The sequence below is a fragment of the Elaeis guineensis genome, chromosome 16, assembly GCF_000442705.2.
Source record: "Elaeis guineensis isolate ETL-2024a chromosome 16, EG11, whole genome shotgun sequence".
Lineage (NCBI taxonomy): Eukaryota > Viridiplantae > Streptophyta > Magnoliopsida > Arecales > Arecaceae > Elaeis > Elaeis guineensis.
Genome location: NC_026008.2, coordinates 35,839,987 through 35,854,334, shown reverse-complemented (window position 1 = coordinate 35,854,334; position 14,348 = coordinate 35,839,987). Strand labels below are relative to the sequence as shown.

General features: G+C 42.2%; 1 protein-coding gene across 1 annotated transcript; it reads left to right on the top strand.

The window, feature by feature from the left end:
• The first annotated feature begins 8,517 nt into the window (after positions 1-8,517).
• On the top strand, positions 8,518-13,842 carry LOC105059505 (beta-fructofuranosidase 1). The gene is made up of 7 exons (XM_010942825.4): positions 8,518-9,037; positions 9,174-9,182; positions 9,284-10,161; positions 11,068-11,229; positions 11,342-11,577; positions 12,592-12,679; positions 13,491-13,842. Exons 1-7 carry the CDS (start codon positions 8,620-8,622, stop codon positions 13,683-13,685), a joined length of 1,986 nt encoding a protein of 661 aa, XP_010941127.1. The 5' UTR covers positions 8,518-8,619; the 3' UTR covers positions 13,686-13,842.
• The last annotated feature ends 506 nt before the right edge of the window (positions 13,843-14,348 follow it).

The window sequence follows — 14,348 nt, the reverse complement described above, 5'->3', positions numbered from 1 at the left end:
TCTTTACTATTGATTCCCTCTTTTATGTGCCTTTTATAACTTTAAATGATGGTGGAGAGTAATCTGGACTGAAATAGAGCCGTTAGAGCATATTAAATGGGCATTAAATGCATCCAGAACGAGCAAAAAACTAACCGTTGCGAAACTTTTCTGTCGCAGGGGTCGACTCATAGGGTCGACTCATGCTCATGAGTCAACTCATGGGGTCGACTTCTGTGGCACAGAACAGAAAGTGACTTCTATAAATTTGGCTTATACTACAGTAGAGGTTGACTCATAGGGTTGACTCATGTATAGGGGTCGACTCATGGGGTTGACTTCTGTGGTACAGAACAGAAAATGACTGTTCTGTAAGTTTGGCCTGCACTGCTGCAGAGGTCGACTCATAGGGTCGACTCATGCACAGGAGTCGACTCATAGGATGTGCCAGCCAAAAATTCAGCGTGTCGTTCAGCTTCTTTTACTATGAGTCGACTCATGGGGTCGACTCAAATTTATAAACATGATTTTCTTTCAAAAATACATATCCAAAAATATTGAAATTAACTCCAATAGATTACAAATCTTGTATTCTTGCTCTTGAGGCTTTCAAATCAGAATTTGATAAAATTATGATTTTATCTCTGAAATATAATAAATCTTTTTTCAAGCCAAAATCATTAGTAATCCTCTCAAATGCTTTGTAATCGTCAAAATTAATTCAAGGAGCAACATTTCTAAACATGAGCAAATGATAAAATGAAAAAAAAAGTGATGCCACAGAGTCTTACCATGATATTCAAAGGATATATGTATTTTTTTAATATAACATGAGAGGATTGATGGAATTTGTTAAGCAAACTAAGCTATGATAGTGCTATGATATGTTTTTGTTTGACATAGACAATTTTTTTTTTTTAAAAAATGTACTCATAGAAGAAAACTTCTAGACAAAAAATATGACCTAGTCATTGATAATTGTTAGGATTTGACGTCTCGAGATTCAGTCAACATTGAACCGAAGTCCAACGAGAACAAGATCACCCCAAACGGAACTCGGATGGAGGAGATACGAGCTTTTGAAGTCGGCACGAGACCCGAAGTGATGGAGGACCGCCGATGGCCGGCGGAGAGGCGGCGGCACGGCCCAGGCAGGCTCGCAGCCTAGCCCGTGAGCGGGCGCGACCTAGGCCTGCGTGCGTGTGCCGGCCCAGGCCCAGGCGCCTTGCCTGGGCCTGTACCCCGGTCCACTGTGGATCGGGCGGTCCATGGCAGACCGCGTGGACTGCGTGGGCATTTCCCACGTGTTTCTCGCAGTCCATGGTACTATTCTATAGATCGGTCATGATCAGACGGCCCAAAGAGTTTTCGGTCTTGATCCGACGGTCCAGAGATTTGATTTGGATTGATTAAGGAGTCCTAAATCTAATCTAAGTCATGTTTAACCCTTTAAAAGGGCCTGTGAGGCACAGAAAGAGGGTGTGGTGGTCTTTTGGCCTGGTTTTCTCATGAAAACCTGCGGCGGCATGAACCCGAGAAGGAACCCGAAGAAGAGAGAGAGAGAGGTGGAAGCGCTTAGAGAGAAAGAGTAGGAGGCTCCTGGATAGTGGACGTCTAGCACTTCAAGGGTTCAGGAGGTCTTCCAAGAGAGAGCTTTTATGAGGAAAATTTCTAGTGAGAGAGAAATTGAGTGTACGAGGGTTGAGGGTGAGATCTCCTCTTGTAAATTTTTTTTTTTTATAGTGAAGTTTGTATGCCCCGTGGAGGCGAGCCCTTTTGTAGCTGATCCACGTATTTTGATTGTTTTGTTTTGTTTCTTTTTTCTTCCTGCTGCATCGCATAGTACTGAAAAGGTCTTGGAAGGTGGTGTCCTGGCCAGACATCCACCCAACAAGTGGTATCAGAGCAAGACGGTACAAAGATACAGATTGCAGCGGTGGTGAGCAAGACTGAAGATGGAGAAGACAGGAACAATCAAGATGGAGATCAACAAGTTTGATAGTAAGAGCAATTTCTCCTTGAAGCAGGTAAGGGTGAAGGACGTGCTCATCCAACAGGGGTTGATCGATACTCTCTTGTGCGATGAGAAGCCGACCACCATGGAGGTGCGGGATTGAAAATGACTACAGATGCAGGCGGTGAGCACCATCCGCATGTACCTGATGGATGAGGTGGTAATCCATGTGCTGAGCGAGACTTCTCCGACGGTGCTGTGGTTGAAGCTCGAGGAGTTGTACATGGCAAAGTCTCTCACCAACACTCTTTTCCTCTAGAGGCAGTTCTACCAACTGTGGATGACTGAGGGACAGAGTGTGCAGGAGCATCTAAGCCACTTCCAGAAGATCCTCACCGACCTCCTCAGCATTGGTGAGAATGTTGAGGAGAAGACCAGGGTACTGATTTTGCTGGTGTCGCTTCCCTCTTCATACGAGTCCTTGGTGACTGCTCTTCTAGTGGAGAAGGGCACCATCAAGATGGACGAGGTCACCGCGGTGATACTCCAGAACGAGATTCTCAAGAGGAAGAACCCAGCTTCAAGCTTAGGTAGCGGTAGCTCAGCTTTGGTGGCTTCTGGAGGAGCAGGAGGCAGTAGACGGAGTGACAGGAGATCGCAACGAGGACAGTCCAAGTCCAGAAGGGACTTGAGCAAAATCAGGTGTTACCGGTGTGAGAAGTTGGGACATCTAGCCAGAGATTGTCCTCAACTCAAAAATCGGATGGTGGCTGTTATCCGGCAGTGATTCAGATGGAGATGTCCTGGAGATATCTGATGAGGTATCTGCTTCTTCCCAGCAGTGGATATTAGATTCTGCATGCCCCTATCATGTATGTTGCAGAGATGAGCAATTTGACTCCCTAAAGAATAGGGAGGGCACTGTATATCTGTCGGATGGATCGAGCTGTGCGATCAAAGGCATTGGGATGGTCAACTGGAGGACACATGATGGTGCAGTGAGGAGATTAGGGGAGGTCCGATACATATCCGATTTCAGACAGAATCTTATCTCACTTAGCAGACTGGATTCGAGAGGTTACAGGACGGTAGCTGGTGGAGGAATCCTGAGGGTGCTACGCGGCGATAGGATTGTGCTGGAGGGAAAGAAGGAGAGTAGAAGACATTATTACCTGGCGGGGAGCCCAGTGCGAGGTGGAGCTTCGGGAGCCAGGTGGAGTCTAGAACGAGGTGGAGCTCCAGGAGGCGGATCGAGCACGAGATAGGAGACTCGGGAGGATGAGAGGCGATGTCGCCAGGTGAGATTCCTATTGCCGCAGGATAATGCCCCGAGTAGATCTTAGGTCAGGAGGGGCACAGCATACGACGGAGATGGATCGACCGCCGACGGTCGGCGGCAGGCCAGTGGAGCGGCGACTGCGCGACCCAGCCCGTGAGTGGGCCCGCACGTGGGTGCGGCCCAGGCCCGCGTGCGTTGGCCAGCCCAGGCCCAGGCGCCTTGCCTGGGCCTGTATCTCGGTCCTGGGCAGTCCATGGCGGATCGCGTGGACCGCGTGGGCGTTTCCCACGCGTTTTCACGGTCTACGATACTATTCCATGGACGGATAATGATCGAATGGCCCAGGGAGTTCTCAGTCTTGATCCGACGGTCTAAAGACTTGATTTGGGTTGATTAAGGAGCCCTAAACCTAATTTAAATCATGTTTAACCTTTTAAAAGGGCCTGTGAGGCACAGAAAGAGGGTGTGGTGGTCTTTTGGTCTGATTTTCTCATAGAAACCTGTGGCGGCGTGAACCCGAGAAAGAACCCGAAGAAGAGAGAGAGAGGCGGAAGCGCTGAGAGAGAAGGAGCAGGAGGCTCCTGGACAGCGGACGCCAGGCACTTCAGGGGTTCAGGGGGTCTTCCAAGAGAGAGATCTTTTGTGAGGAAAACTTCTAATGAGAGATAAATTGGATGTACGAGGGTTGAGAGTGAGATCTTCTCTTGTAAAATTTTTTTTTAATGGTGAAGTTTGCATGTCCCGTGGAGGCGAGCCCTTTTGTGGCTGATCTACGTATTTTGATTGTTTTGTTTTGTTTCTTCTTTCTTCCTGCTGCATCACGTGGTACTGAAAAGGTCTTGAGAGATGATGTCCTGGCCAGACATCCATCTAACAGTAATCTTTAAAAAAATAACAATAAGCAACAATAGCAATTGTTAATTAGATCCTGAAATAGCACACATGCTTAACTTATAACATCAACCAGGTGATGTTCTCCAATACTTTTTATTTCTTCCATTTATTAACGACATAAATTGAAAAATATATAGATTGCTAAAAATATTATCATGTCGACTGGTTTCACTAAAAACCAACCCTATTCTTGAATTGCTCAAACCCAGCCTTCATCCGCTCCACAGGCGCTCCATTTTCTATAACTTTTCAAAATATAAAAATATCATTAAATTGAAGAAGTGGAGTTTTATTTAAATGATAAATGGGTGATCTTCCTTTCTTCTCATGATCCTAATTTATGGGAAGGAAACTAATCAAGGATCTTTTATATTGATAAGTTAATAAATCAGCATTGGAGATTAAAATAATAAAAAAATCTGATCCAATGATAGAGGAAAATTTTAATTCTCAAAGAAATAAAAGTAAAAGAAAAAGAGATCTTATGGATCTCTTTATCACATACGGCAATTCATTGTGGAATCTTTTTTTCATTATGCCATGACCAACATTTCCATCGAAGCAAAATAAATAGCACCCCAATCATAGAGATGAAAATGGATTGGATATGGATTAGATACTAATATATGCATATTCATAATTTTTTATTTAATAAATATAGATACAAATATAAATATTAATTGGATATAAAAATTTATATCCATATTTATTTTAAATGGATATGAATACAAATCGGATACCGAAAATATAGATATAAGTCAGATGATTAAATTATATGATTATAGAACCAAATATATTACCAAGTAGATGATAAATCAGGTTAATAACATTAATATGGTCATTTATTTTTTTTTTAAATTAATAAATATGATATAAAATTAAATAAGATTATAAATGAAACAGAATATTTTAATACAGTTTAAATAGTTGTCTATCGATATCTATTTTTCTTTAATGGATATGAATATGGATATGAATATGGATATTAATCGGATGTTCAAATTTCTATCTATATCTAAATAAATTTGAATAGAAAAATAAATTTTAATAAATATTATTCGATCTATTTTCACTCTTATCTAATCATCATTCCATTAAAATCAAAATAAAAGAAGATATTCAAGTGACTTGGTAGGAGGTAATGAATGATGGGCACCAGATATGTCATTTCCCAAACACCCTATCTAGTCATGCCATATTAGGATACTAAAAAAAAGAAACTGCCATGATAAGCTTATGAATTAAATATAAGACACGTCAGCCTTCTATTAAGTAACTAATTCCTACAATTTATAATTATTTAATAATAATTTTTCTTCATATTAATTGAGAGAAAAAAAGATGGTAATTCTAGAAGAAATTATTAGATAGACTTCATTTACAATAAATGCTATAGATTAAGTCAATAAAAAAAATAACATAGTAGTATTTTGAGATGGTTAAACATGTGTGCTGAGATAGTTGCAGCTGCTTATTTTTCATTGGGTATTTATTATAGACCATCTACTGATAATTTCTCTGATTCTAGGGTACCATGGAATGATTGTAATGTATTATTTTTTTTGTAAGAGGTTGTAACAACTTTTCTCTATATTAAGTGAGAGATAGAAAGACGGGGATTCTGGGGCATTATGGCATGGTTGTAATGCATTATTATTTTTTCTTGTAAAAGCTTGTAACGTATCATTAATGCATTCATTTTATAAAAATTCAATTGCAACAATACCTTGAATCTTGTATAAAATTAAATTTTTGAATAATTATTTATCTTGCTTCTAAATGGGTTCTAACTAAGCACCTATCTTTTTTGAAAATAATTACATATATAAATGACAAATGTATGATCGGTAAAGATAGCAAAAGAAGGATCCTGCCAACTGCCAAACCTCCCTTTTAAGAAAGAGAATTAAAGATCAAGTTAGCATTAGATGGAGACAGAGACCTAAGATATAGCTGGACTGGATGGATAAAGATTATATTTTCATTAAATACATATCGTCACGATTTAACCGTGCCAAACTCTTTCTGGGATGCGGAAATCTCAAGGCGAAAAGTCCCAGAAACGTGCAACCATGTCACCGACCGTCGCACCGCGACGAGCGATGAGGGCGGGTTTCCCACCCGGAGCGTTTTTTTCCAAGTGAACAGTGTTCGCCTCCTTGTGGAACTTTCCAATCATCAATATCACGTGGGACCCACATCCACATGAGCCACGTGTCTCATGTGACACAGAATTGTCCCTATCTATTGGAACCCCAAACGGCAACCAACCCGCCTTATAATAAGGACAAGTCACCTTTTAGGAGGAGCTTCCTTTTTCACTCATTGATCCCAACTAGTCTCGGATGCATTGGCAATAAGACTTTTGGATTTCTTCCATTCCTATTGGAAAGTGCCCCACTCCTATTGATTCTAAATTATTGCAAGATCTTAAGGTCAAGGATCTTATCTTGGTTGGTGAGAATAGTTGAAATGCATCAGTGATATATCATGTGCTTCACAGAGATGTTAGCATAAAGAATTCTTACTATTCATATTTCTTGTGGAGCTGGTGTTGATAGGTTGGGATGGAGCCCTTTGTTTGGATTGTCAATTAAAGTTGCTAATTTTTATAAATTTTTAAACCCTGAAGCCCCATCAATTACAAATGAAAATTAGCATGGAATCAATTTACATGTCGCAGCATTTTGCACCAATGTGACTTGCGTATTCCTAATTATTGTGACCTATCTCATGATTTATAGAAATCCACTTCTCATCCTATGGTACATTGTAGGTTAGTGACCTACATCTCGATTTTGTGCGCTCCAGCTATTATTACATTTTCTCTTGATATTTTTCACTACATTACTAAAAAGAGATCTAAAAAGGACAACAAATGTTCAAAGGTGGTATTAATACCTTATATTGCATATCAGATTTAGATGGGCAGAAATGATCACAAATATCAAATATTGTTTGAAGGCTTAGACGGATTCTTATAAGAGTTTCAAGTCGGGTAGAAGAATATATTAATATTATTACTTCAAAAGAAATCTTGATTGTTGGAAAAAATTATGATTCTTCCTTTGTAAGTCCCATATTTCTCAGAGGATCTATTTTATTTGGGAGCCACCGTCCTCTAATTTTCTTGAAGTTAATTTTGATTATAGTATTTTAAATGGAGGTACTAAGATGGAGCTAATTTTGCCTTTAGAAGTGCAAGGGGTGCTTTAGTTGTAGTGGCAAGCAGAGTTAGATTGGTTGTACAGTTTTCGTTACATAACTTTGTGTTGTATGGGAAAGTGTGTTATATACAACAAGAATTTCGAATGCAACTCATTTTATTTTTGAGGGAGATTTTTTGATAATTATTAGGTGGCTATCTAAATTAGCACCTTTATATATCAGTTCTCATCTTCTATAGAATTGACAAAAATAGTAGTAACTCTTCAGTTTTTTTGAATGATATATGTATAACTTATATAAAAACCAACAATGCTATAAATTGGATGACGGTATATGTTACTAATCTAATTTTAGACAACTTTGATAGGTATTTTTCTGAATTTTTAGATATTTTATTTTTTGATTTCATTAATATATTTTTTTTATATTGATTTAATAAATCTAATTGATCAAAAAATATAAAAATAATTTACCTCATTGTTACCCATTCAAAACTTGCTCGGTATGCACATGTTGCCTCCTCCGCTCCCTCTCAATTTATAAAAATTATTGGCTGGATCTGATTCACAGTAGATCATAGATAATTAATATATATTTTTTTTAACAACATGCATTATCATCTATTTACCGCTTTTCTCACCTTAACCACACACGCTATGGTGTAATTAATGCCTTATAACTAATAAATTATCCCTGTCTCAGTGTGAAGCAGGTCCGACCAATAATTTCTGTCCAATCTGGCACCTATCAATCATTCACCCCCCTTCTTCTCGTCCCGAGCCAGGTACCAAACCCGTTCCTGAACCTATGTGGCATCGAGCCATTGGTGAAAATCTCAGGGAACCCTCCAACCTCTATGCCACGTATGTAGGGACCAGCTCGGTTAACTTTCTACGCAGCGCAGCAGTACTGTTCTCTCTCTTCGCTCTCTCTCTGACCAAAAGATTTATGGGCCTCCAACTCTCTCGCTCCGTCGCCGTAGCGTTCGGGTCTGACGAGCCAAAACCTCTGACGTGTCGCTCTTCCATTGGATTTCCGGTAATCATTTGTCCACTTTACCTACCAATCAAAGTTCCACACGTAATAGATGAATACCGTTTTTTTTTGGTAAATAATGACTACTGTTCGCTGTCGTAGAGAAGACAGCTAAGATTTCGGCGAATGCATGTCTCCATCCATCCTGCCACCATTTCTCTCACATTTCTCTCACCCTCCCTCTGCCCCCTCGTTTTTTTTTTTTTTTTTTGGCTCGATCCATACGTAAACTCCAACCCCCTCTCCCTCTCGAAACGCCCCCATTTCTCTCCATCGATTCTCCGCCGAGTCGGTGTCCCGACCCCGCCCAATGGACGACCACCACCCCGACTCAACCCCACTCCCCTTCTCCTACGCCCCCCTCCCCGCCGGCTCCGCCGCCAGCTTCCCCACCGAGCGGCGTCGGACCAACACCCGCCTCCTCTCCCTCGCCGCCGTTTCCTTCTCCCTTCTCGCCCTCGCGGCCTTCCTCTCCAGCGACCGCGACCCCCGCAATGCCCGTCAACCCGACTCCTCCTCCGCCTCCTCCCCCGTCTCATTCCGCCCCGTCTCCCGCGGCCCCTCCGATGGCGTCTCCGAGAAGGCTTCCGGCGCCTTCCCTACTCTCCTCTCTGGCACCACCTCTGGCGACTCCGCGGCCGCCCCCCCGCCTTACCCCTGGACCAACGACATGCTCCAGTGGCAGCGCACCGGCTTCCATTTCCAGCCTCCCAGGAACTGGATGAACGGTCCTGATCTCATCTCCCTCCCATTTCCTTTTTATTTAAGATAAAAAATCGAACTTTCTTAGTTTCTAACCTTTTTTTTTTTCCTCGGTTGGAGGCAGAATCTGATGTCTTTCTTCGTCTCTCCTCTTTCCTTCAGATCCAAACGGTAAGCCAAAAACAATAATAAAAATGAAATTGTTCGTCAAGTATTCTGAAGTTTCTGAAGAGATCCTGACTGTCGGATATGATTTGATGGTAAATACACAGGGCCGTTGTGGTACAAGGGGTTGTATCATCTCTTCTACCAGTACAACCCGGACTCGGCGGTGTGGGGGAACATCACGTGGGGCCACGCCGTGTCACGTGACCTGGTCCACTGGGCGCACCTCCCCCTCGCTATGGTCCCCGACCATTGGTACGACCTCCGCGGGGTCTGGACCGGCTCCGCCACCATCCTCCCGACCGGCCAAATCGTCATGCTCTACACCGGTTCGACCAACGAATCGGTCCAGGTCCAGAACCTGGCCGTCCCAGCCGACCCGTCCGACCCGCTGCTGAAAACCTGGGTCAAGTCCGACTCGAACCCGGTCCTCGCACCCCCGCCCGGGATCGGCCCCAAGGACTTCCGTGACCCCACCACCGCCTGGTACGACCCTTCGGACGGCACGTGGAAGTTCGCCGTCGGGTCCAAGGACGGGTCCCACGCGGGTATCGTGATCGTGTACAGGACCCCGGATTTCGTCCGCTACGAGCTCGTGCCGGGGCTGTTACATAGGGTGCCGGGGACCGGGATGTGGGAGTGCGTGGATTTCTTTCCGGTGGCCGTGGCGGAGGGGCCGGAGGCGGCGGAGGGGATGGAAGCGTCGGCGGCGGCGGGGCCCGGGGTGAGGCACGTGCTGAAGGCGAGCATGGACGACGACCGGCACGACTACTATGCCATCGGAACGTACGATGCAGGGACGAACACGTGGCAGCCAGAGGACGAGCGGATGGACGTGGGGATCGGGCTGCGGTACGACTGGGGCATGTTCTACGCGTCCAAGACGTTCTACGACCCGGCGAGGAGGAGAAGGGTGTTGTGGGGTTGGATCGGCGAGGCCGACAGCGAGTACGCCGATGTTTTGAAGGGCTGGGCTTCGCTTCAGGTACGTCGGTCAACGACTTTTTCTCCCTGTTTTCTGACTTTTTCACACGACAAATATTTATGGCCGAGATGTCGGTTTGTATCCGTGTCGGGCGTGGTGCATGCATGGGAGTTCCCGTGTGCACGTTGGATGATTCATCCAGTGTGATAATCGTAGCGTGCTGATGAACGGTGTTCGGCTGGCTACACGCTGGATTCCGGGACAGCCAAATAGTCGTGCTATTTTTGTTTTTTCTTCAGTGGTTGGTGATAACTATTTATAAAATTTATACTTAATGAGGTAGCGCATCTTGTTTTTACTCTTACTCAATTTTGTTATCATTAATTGGCATATTTGCCATGCACTTGGATCAAATGCATCGAATTTAAATTTGCTGAATAATTAAAAATAATATTTTATTCGATAATCCATAGCTTAGCAAGTTAATTTTATTAGTTTTTCATCAGCTTTTGTTATTTTCTGTAATAATGGCCAGTAATGGTTATTAAAATTTGTTCCCATAAATATCTGAAACCATAGATAAACTAGACAAACAACAATCATTAATTATCTATAAATAAAAGTTTCTAAGGTTCGTTATTTTGAATCAAAGTTTATCCATTTAAACTTTGCTGGTAACACCATGATGTGCTCCCTATCGTTTAATAAAGTATATTATTATAGTTTCTTTTAGTAATAGAGAATGGTGCAAAACCTTCCAAGATCATCAAGATGCATGCAACCTATTAGCAAGCTATTTGTAAGGCTGTACCACGCCCATCTGCAATTTTGCATGGGGCCAGTGCCACATTGACATGGGACTCACATTGGGACCCATGTGAAGGAAAACGTGCAGTTCGGTGGCTTATCATTGCCTGTTCTCGTGTGGGGCATCTCACAGATTTCACTTTGTAATTAACACTGCAGGCCGTCCCCCGAACGGTGCTTTTTGATACCAAAACCAGAAGCAACCTGCTCCAATGGCCTGTGGAGGAAGTGGAGAAACTAAGGATGAGCAACAAGAACTTCAGTGGCATCACCATTGATGCCGGATCAGTGTTCCCCCTCAACATCACCAGAGCCACACAGGTAAGCACAGAAGCTGAGAAGGACATTTTGGTCATTTCATCTTCTCCTTGGCTAAGAAATTCTAATGGTAATTAGCTGAGAGCCACTTGTTAACTTCTTGTTTTTGTTGCAGTTGGATATAGAAGCTGAATTTGAGATTGAGGAGGAGGCATTGGCAATGATGGTCAAGGCCGATGTAGGGTACAACTGCAGCACGGGCGGTGGGGCGGCCGGGAGGGGCATGCTTGGACCATTTGGGCTGCTCGTCTTGGCTAATGAGAGGCTATCAGAGCGGACTGCAGTGTACTTCTACATTGCAAGGGGAATAGATGGCAACCTTCGCACTCACTTCTGCCATGATGAATTAAGGTTTACGATCCTTGATCTTCTTTTTGTCATGCAACTTTCTTTATATTCTACAAATGGTAGGAGAGATAAGGCATTGCTTGTATTAATTATTGAAAACTAAAGGTTTGCCAAAAAGTTAGTGCTATAGGATTCTCAAAAGTAGATCTTGATGAAGATTGTAGGATATATTCAGGCTTTCATTACTGCAAAATCCTAACTAATGCTTCAGGCCACCCCGACCGACATTCCTCGACCTGCCTTTCTTCTCGTTGCATTATGAGAAATGAATGATAGAGTGAATTAGGTGAACATAAAGTTCTGGTCCCCCAGTGTGCAGCTCATTTCTCATCAAATAATGATCGACTACCTCCTATATATCGTACCTGTAATAAACCATTAAAATTTCAATAGATGAGAATCCGATGACAGTTGATTGTGCTTTTATGTCCATAACATTACAAGCATGTCCCATGCATGAACATGTTTTCTTTTTCCTTCTCATGCGTCAAGCAGCTGAATTATGGGAATTTGAGATAACAAGGGCTTAGCTAGGAATTTCCCAGAGGTAGGTTGTCTCTTCCCAAGGAGGTTAACCTAATCTAGGGATTGATGGATGGCAAAATTAAATGTTAAGTAGCTTCTTCCTGCCCTGCTACCATAACATTTCCATTGAAATCAATGACAATGATTGCATGATGCCCGTATTTAGTTACTAATATAAATGAAAAGTCCATCATAGCATTGTCTATCTGCTTTTTTATTTAATGAATATGGTGCCCTTTGTTCCACTCTTCAGACTAAACATCCCTTTATCCTCTCTAGTTTTATCGTAGTTTGATGCATGCATATGCATGTCCATGCTACATGGGTTACAAACTAGTGGCTACATGGCTCTGTGAAGGTTGATGCCATGTAATACGCTCTAGTTTTTTTTCTACAGGCTTTCTGATAGTGTTACGCATCATACATAGGTTATATATCAATTTGGAACACTGATATGTGGAACTTAATATCATGCAATATGCTCAAATGTAGGTCATCCAGGGCAAATGACATTATCAAGAGAGTCGTTGGGAGCACGGTTCCGGTGCTCGATGGTGAAAGGTTGTCCGTGAGAATACTGGTAAGTAGACAATCTAGGATTTATCTTCTGTATTTTCTTTTAATTATCTGAAGGGGAGCATACCCCCAATAAAAAAAAAAAAAAAGGATGGATCACATTTTTTTCTAGAAGCAGGAGGGCAATGTCTGAATGGATGAATCACTTTATCATGACTTAAAAATCAGCAAGCAGTTGGATAGTTTGGTTAGAGAAGAAACTATAATTGGTAAATCTCTCTCTAATGATGTCTTGAACTTTTAAGCAATATTGGAAACAGAGACTTTCAAAATACAATGTTACATGTGACCCTGCGATTAAATATCCAATATATCATTAGTTCTATCAAATTTGTGAAAACAAATCCTGCTCTTCAATCATTATCGCTTTGTAATATCTACAAATGAATCGATTTAGAGGTTAAGACATGATCTTTTTTCATTGTAAAAGAATAATAATAATAATAATTTGCATGCTTAAATATAAATTAATCTTTTTTGCTCATATTTTTAGATAAGAAGACAGGAGGCAGAAAGTTCATAAACTAGTATTTAGATCATATTATATGGGCAACATTTATTGATAAAAAATTTCTCAAATTCAGTCAGAAATTTCTTGCAATACATAGAGATATATTTTTAGGGAGAGATTTATTATGATGATTGCATTCAGTAAAAAAAAATGGGAAAAATTATTTACTATGATCAAGTTCAGATTTCTTTTTCTTGAACATATGATCAAGTTCAAATATCACTTTAGTCTAGGTAGCTTACCACTTCAACAACATTTGCAACTTGGATAGAACATGAATAGAATGAATTTTTTTTTTCCCCAGGTGGATCACTCTATTGTCGAGAGCTTTGCTCAAGGAGGAAGGACGTGCATCACTTCTCGAGTCTACCCAACTGAAGCAATTTACGGTGCAACAAAAGTCTTCCTATTCAACAATGCCACCAGTGCTTCGGTGACTGCCAGATCTCTCACCATATGGGAGATGGACTCCACATTCAATCACCCCTACTCCACCTAAGCTTAGAAATTTATATTTTCTTTCTTTCTTGAAACTGTATGGAAGAGGAAAGTTTCCTCCCCCAATTTTTTCCTTTTTTGAAAAGCCAGAGGGAGAGGTTGTTTCCCCAAGGATTCATTAAGTTATAAATATGATATGAACAGAGCCAGATGTGATATGTACACGTGTGGAAGGCTCGTGCAGCATAGCGTTGCATGTGATGGCGGGTGCTGTTTTTGACCAGACTACGACCAAGATGTGCAAAGGACTTGGTGGGACAATAGGTGAGGTAACACAGCTTGGTTCCCGGGGGACGAAGTAAAGGCGGTGCAAACGCAAACTCACAAGAATTTGTCACTTGGAACGGGCTCACAGCGGCTTAGGAAAAGAAGAGTTCTCCTTTTAGAGCAGTTCTCCACTCCTCTTCTCCTCTGTCGAGGCATCGCCAAAGCCCTAGTTTGCTCGCTGGTTTCCATGGTTGCAGTACGCGCGAGCTAATTAGGAGAACGATAAATACTTGAACTCCTGTTTGAGAGATAGCCGTTTTGTTGCCACTCCCGTCCCACTCTATCGAAGTGCAATCTATAAATAATGATGCAACTTTTTTGCTGTTTCAGCTGCTTAAAGTGAGCTTTGAAGCGAAAAATCCTCTCGTTGTGCTCATTCCAGATGCCCCGGCCGGTG

Excerpts from the sequence above, each read along its gene's own strand:
- LOC105059505 (XM_010942825.4), top strand. The coding sequence starts at position 8,620 with ATGGACGACCACCACCCCGACTCAACCCCACTCCCCTTCTCCTACGCC. Across the intron at positions 10,162-11,067 it reads AGGGCTGGGCTTCGCTTCAG|GCCGTCCCCCGAACGGTGCT; the intron begins GTACGTCGGTCA and ends TTAACACTGCAG. Across the intron at positions 11,578-12,591 it reads TTCTGCCATGATGAATTAAG|GTCATCCAGGGCAAATGACA; the intron begins GTTTACGATCCT and ends GCTCAAATGTAG.